This window comes from Oryzias melastigma, linkage group LG4 (genome assembly GCF_002922805.2).
Source record: "Oryzias melastigma strain HK-1 linkage group LG4, ASM292280v2, whole genome shotgun sequence".
In the NCBI taxonomy this organism is placed as follows: domain Eukaryota; kingdom Metazoa; phylum Chordata; class Actinopteri; order Beloniformes; family Adrianichthyidae; genus Oryzias; species Oryzias melastigma.
The window spans coordinates 13,073,851-13,088,329 of record NC_050515.1 but is presented as its reverse complement, the minus strand read 5'-3'; the positions used below and the strand labels follow the sequence as shown (position 1 = coordinate 13,088,329).

General features: G+C 39.7%; 1 protein-coding gene across 3 annotated transcripts in view; it reads right to left on the bottom strand.

The window, feature by feature from the left end:
- kank3 (KN motif and ankyrin repeat domains 3) overlaps window positions 1-14,479 on the bottom strand; it is a 32,295-nt gene that overhangs the window by 9,502 nt on the left and 8,314 nt on the right. For 2 of the 3 annotated variants that reach the window (XM_024278503.2, XM_036211535.1), the window contains exons 2-4: window positions 4,468-4,529; window positions 3,704-3,789; window positions 209-1,966 (exon numbers count right to left, since the gene is read on the bottom strand). In XM_024278503.2, coding sequence (XP_024134271.1) covers window positions 209-1,966; window positions 3,704-3,740 — 1,795 coding nt within the window. In that variant the 5' untranslated portion in view covers window positions 3,741-3,789; window positions 4,468-4,529. Of the gene's footprint in view, window positions 1-208; window positions 1,967-3,703; window positions 3,790-4,467; window positions 4,530-5,906; window positions 6,035-14,479 lie in introns of those variants that run through there. The other variant, XM_024278504.2, reaches the window with a different exon arrangement.

Here is a 14,479-nt window from a genome sequence, read left to right as displayed (position 1 = left end):
TATATATATATATATATATATATATATATATATATATATATATATATATATATCAGTGTCTTATTTTTCTAAAGGGTGAGTGAAGACTGTGGCTCCTACTGGGTTTTGGATGGCAAGAAATCAACTTGAATAGCTCTTTATAAGTGTTGAAGGTTGCAGACCCCTGATCTAAGAGAATGTTGGTTTATTCTTTCTCTTCCTGGCTCACCTGTCTTATTCTCGGAGGCAGAAGTTTCTTCACTGGAACCTTCCTCTTTTCTCTCAACACCTACGACCTCTTCTTCAGCTGAGACTTTGTATTCATGGATGGTCAGTTGTCTCTTCTTTGTAACTTTCGGCTCCTCTGCGTTTTCTTCAGCCAAGTTCTCCCACTGGCACCCGATGCTGACCTGTTCAACAGGAGTTGGCTCTGGAGCCGTCACTGCGTCAGTCTGGATGCCCTGTTCACTCTGATCCGTCTCTTTTCCTACACATGTATCCGTCACGTCTGGCCGACACAGAACCGCAGCATCCTTTAACGCAGGCGTCAACGTCTCCAGCTGGACGTTTCTCACGTCTGGTTTGGCGAGAACTCCTTTCTCAAACGTGACTTTGGAGGTTTTTTCAATAATTTGCGCTCTGAGAACTCCCAGGTCTTTGTTGGCTGCAGTCAAGCGATCTTCAAGAGCTGCGATGGACTCCTGTTGGAGTTTAACAGTGTCTTGTAGAGCGTCAATCTCCCGCTGTGCATCGGTGCTCAACCCGAGTAGTGATTCCTCGACCCAAACCTCCGCCTCTTCTGTTTTTACTTGGGCTTGTATCTCCTGCTCCTGAACCAAAGGTGCATCAGTTCCTGTGCATTTCTCATTCACATTCACCTCAGTGCCCACCGCTGCATCTTTTACATTATGGCTGTAGTAGAAAACAATAGAAGACATTGGTACGGTGTCCCCAACAGCCACCGATTTCTTTTGAACAACTGCTTTTTCTGGGGTGTTTAACTTGGAAAACATCTGGGGAGATTTCTGCTCCTTTACCTCAAACTTCTCTGTCAACCGTTTGAGCTCACTGGGTTTTGAAAACCTTTTGTGTGCAGCTGTGGTTGGTGAGGTCGGTTGACTGAGGTCCACTTGCAGGGTCTCTGTGGTTTGAGTGGAGGACTCTGCAGACGGTCGCTTCTGCTGGATGAACTCTGGAGCTGCTTTCTTTTCCTCTAGTGCTAGCAGAAGCATGTCTTTCTCTGCACGGAGATGAGCGACCTCTTTCTCCAGCGCAGGAACGCCTTTTACCCTTTCCTCCATCTCTTTCAGCTGCTTCAGAGCAATGGCCATCTGCTCTCTGACTGTCTGCAGTTGGCTAGGCGGGACTGGGGTCACCGTCGTCCCGGCAGCAGGAGTGCTGCGGCCAGAGGTCTGAGGACTGGGTTTGGTCCAGCTGCTCTGAACCACCAGCGTAGATGGAGAAGCTGTGAGCTGTTTGGGAGGTTCTGCGAGCTGGAGGCGACCGCCATTCTGGTGTTGGTGAGTCTGCTCCTGCTGGAGCCGCCGGCTGGTTTCCAGGAGAGTTCGCTCAACTCTTGGGTTGCGTTGTGGCGGAGGCGGCGGTACTTTGGCAGAAATGGAAGGGAAGCTGGCAAGAGTTGCGGGGGACAGCGAGAGCACCTCACATGGTGCTGAGCCGAGGCGGTTACGTGGCGGTGGAGGGGGAGGAGCTCTGCCATCTTCACTAGCAGGGGATGCGAGCGATTCTGTGGATGTCCATCCACTGGTGCGCCCCCCAACACTCGCACTCCTCTGTGAAAGTTTAATCCCACGTCCAGGACGCCGGGAACTGACAGGAGCCCGGCGCAGGTTATGCCCACTTTCTATTTCCTCTACGTATTTGAGAAAGTCCAGGTCAAGCTGGAAACCATATGGAGTCTGAACAGAATAGGAGCCAGACTGGTCAGCTTCTTCTTGATTGGAGTAAAGGAACTTGGAGCCTAAATCTGAAGAAAAAGCAAAGATGTCAATGCAGTTTTCAAGTGGTGCGTAAAACTTTTTATTTTTACTGGTGTCCAATGACAGACATGAAGTCCTGTCCACCTTTGTCATGGGAGGGATAACACGTCAATGTAAGGGTTGGGTCATCTCGACCACCAAAGATAGCACAAGGGTAAAATGTTCTCCATGGATGTTAAATTAACTTAGAATACATGTGTCAAAGTCAAGGCCCGGGGGCCGGATCCAGCCCGCTGGGTGATTATATCCGGCCCGCCTTCTATTTTTGTTTTTAACGGCCCGATGTTATCTTATGCTGGTAACATATTGCAACACATTCTCATTCCCAAATTGTCACATATTGATGCATAGTTAAGGACCCTACACGTCAAAATTTGACATTTTGGGTGTCTCCAACTCGTTTTTGACGTCCAATTAAATCAAGGCTCCCCAACATCCAGCCCGCAAACGGTAACAGTCCGGTACTGGGATGTGGTCCCAACCCGAACTTTAACCCGTTACCGGACAGTCGGTACTTGACCCAGTTCAGTACTGGTTCTGGACGCAGTTGCAGGGTTAGGGTTAGGGTTAGGGATAGGGTACTGGGTTAGGGTACTGGGTTAGGGTACTGGTATGGGGACGTTCCGAGGTTCGGTCCGCATTAAAAAATTACGTTTTTAAAGCTTTAAACATTTAGTTTTAATGTGTTAAATAAACGTTTATCCTGTTCAGCGACCTAAAGGTGCATTCACACCGAACGCGATTCATGCGGCGGAGGCGACCAGTTTCAATGTTAAGTCAATGGTACAGATGCAACATGAGGTGATCTGAAGTCACGCACCACAATTTGAGTGACGGGCGCAACGCTGGCGGTCTGGCAGCAGCTCAACCTGAGCGACGCAGCCAAAATGTAAATATTTGAAGTTTAACAGGTCAATGCATCACATCTGCTAATCAGGAACTAAGCTTTGGCTCGGGCTTCATCGAAACATAGAAAAAAAGGGAAAAAGGTCCCCTTATTTTATTGTTTCCCCCTCGGGTTAACACGCGACAGTCAGCATTCAAGCTCAGACACAGAGACACAGAAACACCCCGGAAGCAGCTGTCATACAGACACAGCCCCCTGTACCGGGAAAATCTTTAAATAATAATAATATAAATCCAAACATAGAAACATGATTACTCACGTTTTAGTAGAGGTTTTTGCATTAAATAAACCATTTTTATTTCTCAAAAATCTTCTGTATCTTCCATACATTCTAAGTGAGATATCCACAGACACCGTTCCTTATAGCGATCATCCTAAATGCATTAGCTGGTAGGTCCTCCCACATGCAGCCATGACGTCAAACTCAGGAATGCATTTTTTGATAGGCCACGACCAGCGAATTTGTCGCGCAACGAGTACGCAAATTTGTTGCGAGAATCGGGTTCGGTGTAAATGCACCATAAGGTGTGTTTTGGATTTTGGCTCCTTGTGCAATTGAGTTTGACACCCCTGCCTTAAAACTTAAAATAAAATGTACTCATTTATTTCATATTTAATATTTATGTGCTTCCAAACCAAATTTAATTTATAGTTTTTTTTTAGCGTAAAAGAAAATTCTGAGTATAAATTATAAACAAATGATGAACCCTGTATTAAAACAACACAATGCTGCTACATCTTGCACACACAGAAATACCTTTACACATGCAAACACATACACCAGCAACACAATCATAGTTGTAATTATTTTTTTTACCAGGCATCTTTGGGTTAACTTGAACCGACTGGGTCATTTTCAGGAGTGTAACCTTGCAGTGCTCGCAGCTTCAGTTCAGCATCTGGCTGAAAAAGACAACAGTGGAATGACTGCATGCTCCTTAGGCCAAACTAAATTAGTTTTTACATTTGTACTGTAATTAGGTAGGAGCAGCTCCTCTGTGACTGAGCCTCAAAAAATGTCAGAGATTTTATGACAAATGTTTTTTAGAAGCATTAATCTCCAACTCTGGCCCTCCATGTTTTTTTTTTAACACGAAAAGGAATGTTCCCTCCAGACACTTAAACTGGCACCATGCTTTCAGCTTAATGATGGATATAGATGCTTCTTTATAGAGCTGTAAACCAAGCAGAGATGCCTGAAGTGCTGTTTTTATAGTTCAGCACGTGTGACAGCCTGTGACTGCATTCAAATGGAGGCTGGTCTGAAATTATTTACACTTAAAACTACACAACAGCTGTTCCATTTACATGTAACATCTCTTCTGACTAAAAGAGCGGGACTTCCCACACCTCAAGACCTCCTTCCCTCTATTACGAAAAGACAAATTTCATGCCTTTTATCTTGGCATGATTTCCATAAACTCAGGGAAAAAAATGTATCTGTTATGTTCCACAAGGAAAAAAAAATTGTAGATTTCAAAATAAAAGCACATATTAACAGATCATATTGATTAGATAACTTAATTTAAAAAAAAGGAAAGTTCAAGTGAGTTTAGAATGATGAATTGATGAGATATTTACCTCCTGCAGCCGCTCGGGGACAGACTCAAGCAGCTGGAGGCTTGTTTTCGCTCCACACTCCCCTGTGAAACACAGACATAATGATCCTCATGAAGACCAACACAATATTAAAGAAAACTGTTGGGAGCCCCTCCCGCTTTGGGGTGCGTTCCAACAGACAACTGGCTGTGGAAACTAAAGTAAGAAAACATTATAAAGGCATTTTTTATTTCTGAAAACATTACATTTTCTTTTTCACATTCAGTGTGATCGTGAAAGACAGAAATCTGCAAATGAGATCAGATTTTTAGGAGTTTAAATAACATTGGCAATTGATAGAGTGTAGATGCTGCTCTTTAAGTAGTGTTATAGAGCAATAATAAGCATATCTATTAATATTAATCCATAACTGTTTTTTTTCTGGGGTCAATGTGTTGGGCGAACTGACCAATTCCCACAACCCGAGAAACATGCATTCATTTATTTGAGTTCAAACACAAAGCAGCTTCAAGCACATTCCTGACGCACGCTGTTGAAACACGCAGATCATACTTATGGCTCACTGACTGATAACCCCATAAACGCGCACATCAATTCTCAACTCGGACTATGACACACGCAGCAAGAAGAGTCGATAAAATGCCAGAAAGCAGCTGAAATGAAACCCGAGCTTTAAGAATACAAAACTTTGAAGGACTTTGTGACAACAAAAAGGGTCATTTCATGAAGAGAAGTAAAAAAATCTGATAAGTGAACTATCTGCTATGTGTCTTCTTATCAGAACTCTGGTTCTTCTCAGCGTTCTGTCAGACTCCATGTTTTGGTTCATCCCAGTAAACTCAGTGTTACAACAGTCAGACACACAGGTCAAGTCAAAGCAGACACGGACTAAAAGTTTTTTATTCTAAAAACAGTCTATATCACAGACTGTTAGCCAGTTCATGTTATTCTAGCGCTTTCACAAACGATTATTTTAGTAGTCAATTATTATTTTTTTCAATTAGTCAATTTGTCAATGATTATTGTTTGCGTTGGTGATAGTGCTGGTACTGAATCCGTGAAGTTTTACTGCTAATACTCAGCATATAGTGCGTTCACATAAATTTAAATTTTACATGTATAGTTCATGAATTTCAATTTCACTTTATAAAACATAGAAACCTGAGTAAGCTTTATGTTAGCATAAAAAGGTCGTCACTTGCTTGCAAGTTATAGGGTTCAAGATCCCTGTTCTTAATCATTGTCAAAACTTCCCATTGAAATAGTAAAGCAAAAACTATTTTTTTTTTTGGTCAACACTTTGGTTAACTTTAGTAAACAAAACCTAAATATTACTGTTGTTTTGGATCGTTTAACAACAAATCCTAAAGATGTTCTCCACAGTTTTTCCATCCTCAAAGTTCTGCACTTTATGTTCTAAACATTGACATGTATAGAAATGGACAAAACAAGGCTGTTACCTCGGGTTCCAACGAAATGGAGTCAATTCAGTCACCGTTTTTCTGCTGTACGGATATCGCCTGATTTTGCCATTTTGGGACCAGACGGCGTTAGCAAGCAGTGATTGGTCCGAGAATCTGTCAATCAAACAATTTGAACGTTTGAGGTGGGGGCCAGCGGGCACTACATGCTCTTATTGAGGCACCTGATTGGACAACTTGAATAAAAAAGTAGGTTTAGCTAGAACATGTTAAAAAGATTTCAGAACAAGAATGGTTATTGTGGCAAATAGAACGACAGCTGTTTATTTTTCAAATGGGATTTTGGGGGACCAGCGAGTACTTCCTGTTTGGAAGGTGAGGGAGAAGGGGATGATCAGTCCAGTTCTCTCTATATACTGTCTGTGGCTTTAAAGCACATGTGTGTGAAAAGCTGCTTTTCTCCACGTCAGAACCAGCTGATTCACAATGATTACCATAAACATAAAACAAGCTGAATACATAATTGTTGACAGTTATTCTAGTTTGGAAATATTCCAGAGAATAGATAAAGTTCACCATTATAATGATGCTATCCCAGCAGTTGCAAACATGGCAGTGGCAGCATCATGATATGGGGATGTTATTTGCAGCAGATGCTGAAAGACTAATAAGCATAATTAAAAAGAAGAGAAAATGAAGTTTTGCTAGATTTGTTGTGACAATCAGAATCTAGAACCTACTGTTTCGTGTGGTCAACCATTCACAGAAACGAGAAGGAATGAACTTCAACTGAGCAAACACAGGGCTGCAGCAGAAGGCGCCATTCTGAACAAAACACAGACTGGCAGTCAACCAAAAGTTGGCCATACAGACTAAACGCCAAGTCCTATTTATTTAATAAAGAATCAAAGTCGACTCACTTTGCTCCAGTAATTATCTGTGTGACCACAAAGCTGAAACCTTTAACACATTTTTATCTCCTCATCAGCTGCCTTCTTGATCTTGTTCCTACATTTTATGCCTCATCTTGGTCGACCCTCCTCCCTTCACATGACTTTATTCTGGTTTCACCCAGAGCTACCCTCTAAAACAGTAACACGCACAAAGACACAAACAGACATTTCTCTCACTTCTCTGCCCAAGTGTTGCTGTTTTTCTCTGATTTGATGACAGCAAATTACAGACTGCAGGGAGAAGCTGCATTCCTTCCCTGGAGTCCGTGGTCTCGACCAGCTGAGAGACGCTCCTGAACCACAGCGGCAACATGCGTGCTACCCTTCATAATGACAAGACAAAACACAACTGCAAAAACACCCATAAAAACCAAAACTGAATATACCCTCTGCATAAACAACCACTGGAAGGAGTATTTAAGAAATGTGTTTAATTTGACGAAAACAGGATAGATGGTTCACTGCTTTACATTTAGGCCTTTTCCCTTTTATCAGGATTAACAGCTGGAATTAATCTGGACTTTAACCTAAGCCTTCACCCTTAGAGCTCATGGGTATTCGACGACCTTTAGTTTAATTTGAGTAAATGCCAGGGCCAGGAGCTTTGGAAAAGAAGATGATGATTGTAACTTCAACTGACTGAATGGAAATAGGGTGAAAGGAACGTCCACACAGAACTTTACCCTAATTTTCCAAAAACGTCAGTGTGCTAGAATCTGAGTTAGCTCAAAGCTTTTAGCAGAATAAACTCTTCTTTAACTAGAATAGACTTGTTGGATTTCTTTTCTATCACACGATGCTGAAACCTTTGCTATCTGCTGCAGAATTCTAGACACTTATCTCTTAATTAAATAGACTAATTGATAAGAATACGTATCCTTAACAATGGAGTCGACATTATTGGTCATCATCAATTCATTAATATGAATCTCTGTAAGCAAACATGCCAGCTAACCTTGATCTGATGCTGGGCTTTAAATCACTGCTAGAACACATGTATTAGCCGTACTTAGTACTTGCCATTTGCGATAAATATTAGTGATCAATATTGCAATGACTATAGGACTTCCAATACATGAACAAAAACCAAATAAAAAACATCATATTCCATCATTACTGCAATAGTTTTATTTAAGTAAAAACCAACAAATTACACTACAAGTTATCTCAACATGAGACAAATAAGATTTTGTATGTTTGGAATACACAAATGAACAAATCTACCTTTCTGTTAGCACTTATATGGACAAAAATTAAGAACAATGTCAGTAGAGTGCACTCAGCCTTTTTTAACCCTTGTGCTTTCTTATGGTCCAGATGACCCGACCCTTATATATTGATGCGTGATCCCTCCCATGACAAAGGTGGAAAAGATTTCATGGCTGCTAAAGACTCAAGTGAAGACAAAAAATCCTTGAGAAAAAAATTAAAAGTTCATCGTGCTGTCTTGTGGGGTCCAGATGACCCCACTTTTAATATAAACATAGGATAGCACAAGGGTTACAAGATAGTGGTTTCTCTGTCTATGCATGTGTTTACGTCATCTTTTGCAAAAAACCCACTCAACAAACTGACTCAGCAATATTGATACATTTTTGTATACTGGGTGTGAGTACACTTTAGAATAAATACATGTAGAAATGACAATTGGACTACACAGCTTATTTTATACCAGAGAAAGTCAGAGCACCTGTGAATGTCGCCACCAGTTGACTCCTTGCAGGTGGGAGCTTTTTTTTGCAGTGACAGTTCTAATCACTACTTTATATAACAAACACTTAACAGTTTTTTTATTTACTGAACCACAGTAAAGCTTGCAGCAACAACAGGTATACTTGTTTTACAAACAAATTAAAACAAAATCCATTTAGGTTGTATAATTGTGGGAAATTGACTGCTTCAGTTATGAGTGGAGCAGTTTAAGGAACACTCTTCACTAAAGAGAAAAGTGTGTGATTGCTTGTTGTAAACTGGTTGTAGCACAGCAATGGTTAATTCGGTATTTTTTATTAAAATACTTCACTAATTAATAGTGCCCCTTTCACTCCCGGAGAACAGCTGAACATTGATGCATTTTCCCTCTGCAGGCTGAGTGGGAACATGTGACACCAAATGGAGACATTTCCTGTCATTCCGGCACAGACTCACGAGCACGTCATTCATGAAGAGAACATTGGTTTGTTTTGCATTTAGCTGGATTCATGGAAGAGGAAATGTTGTGCTGGGTTGAGGCTCAGGGCCATGTTTTCAAACACTGACCTCATCCTCAGTGCCACCCTTTTTCCCCCCCAGAAGAGAGGCCAGCCAGAGAGAGAAGGATACTGGATCTGAGCGACTGAACGCTGACAGCAACTTTAACATTCCAACTGCTTTACATGAGAAAAAAAACTCATTTGATATTCCAAACACACACATTTACAGCGTCAGAGACAGAAAGCCATGAGCACTCCTCAAACCCCAAAGGCATACCCTGCTCTGTTGATTCATTATGACCCCAAACCATTTCTGGTTCCCTGTATTTTCCAGTTGATGATTATTTACCCTGCAGCCTTTGAATGCACACATTTCATTTTTAGTTTTTTTTTTAGCTTCATCTAGATGAAATGTATGGAAGAAATACGTCCTTGATTAACTATACCTAAATTTCTTGCTTGGATTGTTATTTTATGTTCCAGTCTGCCATACTTTGTTATTTTTCACATACCGATAGTTAAATGTATTTGCTGCTTGTGTTTGTTTTTGGTCATTAAAGGCTCCATAGGGAGATGGAGCATGAGGGTCAGGAGACTTGTTGCTCATTAAAGTCAATCGCAAGTCCATGAACCTGAGTCAAAATGGAAGCCCACATAAGAGACGAATCCTTTAAGAATTCACAACAAAATAAAGTCAAGCTACAACTTTGATACCAAGGCAAGGTTTAATCCGCACTAGGTCTGGGTATCACTTCGAAGAAAACAAATGTGTTTGATTTCTATTTATAAGTTCATGATTTTATTGAGGTTATGATTCAATGTTGATTTTTTATATATATATTTATTCATTTTTATACAAAACTTGACATATACCTGAAAAAAGAAAAAAACTATAATATAACAAACAGAAAATTATTAAATAAAAATAACAGGAATGCAAACAAACAAAATATAATTCAAAAAATTAAATACCGGTAATTAAAAAAATCTTAAGTATAAATAATAAACACATAGATATTTATGGAGAAGTTTATTTATTTATTGAAAATTTTATTTAAAATGAACTTTATTTGATAATAAAATACAATTTTTTTATAACTGATTATATTAGCTATAAATAAATTTTTAAATGTTCCTAGAAGTAATGTCTGAAAAGAATACAAAAATAATTTTAAAGAAAAATCAATGAATCCATTGGATTTTTCTCTCTAAAAATGTAATTGTCGCTGCACATTTCGTAGCACTTGTATCAGTTTCAGCACCCCTTATTCCCTTTAACTTGACCATTTCAGAACTATAACCAGAACTTAGTTCCACACTTAATCAAAATTATAGATAATAAAATATATTGTCTTCACCTTTATGGAGGCTAAGAAAGTTTATGGACACAAACTCACAAGCGGACTGGAATAAATCTTTAGTTTCCTGAAGGGAAGCCTACTACCCAATAAATTTCCCCACCTCTGCATGAACATAAACATGTATACACACACACACATACACACACTGCCATGCACCCGTGAGAGACCTCCCATTGTCTCTGAATAGGAACAGGGAGGAAGGAGGTGGTCCTGCCAGGAAACCCATCAGGCCGTCCTGAAAGCTGCTTCCTGAAAGCAGCAGGAAAATGGAGAAGACAAGCAAGAACGGAGAGCTGAACAAATACTCTGACCCAAACGCACACTCTCACACACTCAGCAGCATCCTGCAGCCACACTTCAGCACTGCCCCCAGATAAAACGCTATCAGACCTGGTGCAAAACGACCAACTGAAGCTCAGTCAGTGGCACTTTCATGAGGATGAAACAGCAAATGTGATTTCCCATCATCATAAATCGCGTACTGCTGACACATTGCTAACATCTGGTATCTATTGCAGTACACAGGAAAAAACTATTTTGGAATGACGATCAGGCTAACTTCAAACATCACATGCCCCCCGTTGTCCCTCCCTCTTCCTTCCAGAATCTCCTGCAAACACAATTGGCTACATTCAGTCTCCACAATGAAGCATTATGCCTATTTAGTGGCTACGCTATTTTCTAAAAGTTTTGTGAGGTCCACTTGTTTTCTTCAAGTCCCCCCAACCTCCTCCACAGCCAAACCTCCCACACTTTGCCTCAGCAAAGTGAAGTCAATAAATCACAGAAGCTGAGGCTGCAGAAAGGAAAGCAGCGTCTGACAGGGATTGTCTCAATGAAAAATCCCATTGTCCATATACTTTTGCAAAAAGTTTTAATAAAACTATGAAGTACAAAAAAAGCCACTTTTCTTTAGATTGTCTATTTTATTCAAACTAAAAACAAAAATCACAAAAATAAGAAAATCAGTAAACTCATCTTTAAAGATCCACTCTGATGAAAATTGTGTTTGACATTTTTAACATATTCATTGTATTTCTCAGTATTTATTTATTCAAATTGTTGTGAATCAGGAGCAAAAATATTGTTGAAAAAAGCTTGTGTGACGTATAAGTTCAAGCCACAAGCTCCCTGTTCCGCTCCATTCCAATGCATCCACTTGTCGACGACTAGATCCATGTACATCCTCGTTTTTACCATCATGCTAGCATCTGGCTCAAAACTATTTGACTGTACAGCTGGATAGCTCCGATGCTGCTCACCATTTTTGTTGCACCGCTAATGTTAGGTTGGGAATGAGAGGGGCTGTAAGCTAGCATGAGAGTGTAAACAAAGGGATGATGGGAAATGAAAGAAAGCACTTTGTCCCAAACAAGTCAGGCGACTTTAAAATAAAATATTGCCGCTCTGCAGAAATTATGTCCTAAAAAATGACAGATTTTTTTTTCATTTTGGGAACGTCTTTTAAAATGGATCAAAAGATTATCATAATAGGACTTTGATAAAACATTTAGATAAAGCACCAAGATGATCACAGTGTGTGTTTAAGCATCTTTAAATATTTAAGTGAATTTTTATGTTTACAAACAATAATGCTGCCTATGGTTTCCTTGTGGCTGATTGTTGCTTTTCAGACAAATCAGATATTTATACATTTGCTTGCCTTCATCTTTAGATTTTAAAAATCTAAAGATTGGTGGCCCCCAAATCGATATTTTGTGGCCCCCAAGTTAATATAAAAGTTCAATGTCTGCTAAGCAATGTACTTTGATGATAGCTTTGTATTTGCTTTGTGATGTTTCTGCTTAAAACTTAGCATTTGCTATTGTCGTTGGATCTAATCATCGGAAAAGTCCTTAGCAATAGCGTCGTAGCTCCTGTCGTTTTAAAGGACACACAGAAGTAGTACATAGACATGGACACATTTTCAAATAAACGTCTTCAGCAGACACAGATAATAGACCAAAGATATAGACAGTGGACACAAAAACATATTTTTTGGCACAAATGGAACCCCAGACTCTGCCTTCAGTGGCTCCAAGCTAAACTGAGTGTGAGAGCCCTGTTTAACCCATTAAATGTATTCACTTTTAGCCTTTTGGTTTTACTATTTTCCAAATTGTTGTTTAAAAAAAAGTTCAAATCCGTTAGCACAATCCTGCAGTATCAACTGATTCCGACTTGATATCCTAGCAGCAGTTTGATGCCTGAGAAACAAAACACTCCTCACAAATCAAATTTTCCCCAATTAGCTTCAGTTTCTCCTGTGTCACACTGAATTCGGTACCAAACACACGACTCTTTTTGCTGCTGTTGTGTCACACAAACCCAAGCGAACCCCCACACCCCGAACATAATAAACTATGTGGAAGATTGTTTGTTAAACATCAACAATCAGAGGATTTTCCATCCAAACTAGACTTGTTTTGTCTCTTTCTCTCATTTCCTTTTTTCCACTAATCACTTCAGCGCTATGTGTTTTCCAACTGGGCAAAAAAACAGCTCGGGGCATCTCTGACAGTCCTCCACAGCTGACCTAGATAGCTGCTGCGCACATTTCTGTTTAAGAGGAGACTGTGACCCATTTGACTTGTTCACGACGGTAGCTTCTGGAGCCTCCAGATGTTTGGCTCTCATAACTTCAGAACAAGAACAGATGTCAGTCTGTTTGGTGCCCAAAATCAACAAAAATACTGTACGTGTCTGTCATCAAGTCCCTTCCCTCGGTGGTGGAAATTACACTCGTTCTGTGTCTCTTTGATGGAGACGGTCAGGGTAATGACAAGGCAGAGGTTGCATGAAACTCTTTGAAACTCCTGGAAATGTCTCTTGGATAAGACACTTCCATCTTCATGGAATTGCTCCGGTAGAAAATCCATGTTGGTGAGATTGAATTCACTTTTTCATAAATGCATTGATTCAGTTCTTCAATGTGCCCCAACCATTGCCTTTGTAATCATAGATACCATCTGATGTCTGAAGCATTGTGGGATTTGTTTGACAATATGAGTGAAAGACGAGAACTTCTTTCCTGAAATCTAGTTTTTATCTAATTTTATGTACATTTTTTATAATTAAATCCATTTTAATTTATAAAGCTTTGCAAAAATTGACCTCTTTTGTAGACGTACCACTTTGCGAATAATTATAACTGTAACTACTATTTGATCGATCTGAAAGTCCACATTTCTAAAATTTAACGAGAACATCAAGATTTCAATTGTTTTTGCCACAAAGTTACAGGTTATCTATTAATGGCCAAACAGTTCTAGTCAATCGTCAGCATCAGCAGCAACAGAAGGACCGTTCAAAGGTTGTCTTTAACTCTGACAGACACATTCTTCAACCAAGTATCTGATTGGTCCTGAGATAGATGGTTAAAGAAAACCAATACCTTTGCAAATCTTCCTTTTAAAACCTTCCAGTGAATATCAGCCAGATGATCAATTATCTGTATGTTGTCACCATCTTCTTTGTAAAAGTAAGTCAAAATCTAACTATTCTCTGGCACCAAAGTACAGCAGATAAAGTGGTTATACAGATAGAGTGGTTATTTAATAGATCAGCTCCTCAAATAAGTGTTGCCTTTACCTCATAATGAAATATTAGTCCTATTATGTTGCCTAAGAATGACAAAAATCTCTGTTTCTAGGTAGAATTTTGAGGCAAACTACCTGGATTACAAATTGTTGAATTGGATTAGTCTACATTTTATGTAAAAAAACAACAACACTGTATTAAAAAAAAATACACAACAAATAACAGAAACAGCAAATGGAAGCTGTGACCAACTGGGAAAGTATTTTAAAATTAGGATATCAATGATACAAAGACAAGTTTCCCTCTGTGTGGCCGTTTTTAAAACTAAAGTTCTCCTGTTTGAGCCTAGTTTGGCTTTTATGCGTCACTTTGTGACATTAGAGGCTGGGGCTGCATTTCCACAGTCACTTCACTGTCAAGCACAACATTAGTTCCATTATAAGCTCCAAACAGAGGTGACCTCTGTACTATGACGATTTTAGGAGACCAGGCTCTTGTTTCCTGAAGTCTAAAATGGAAAACTAAATTCAGGATTCAGTATCGCAGGAAGTTTGGCTTGTGTTTAA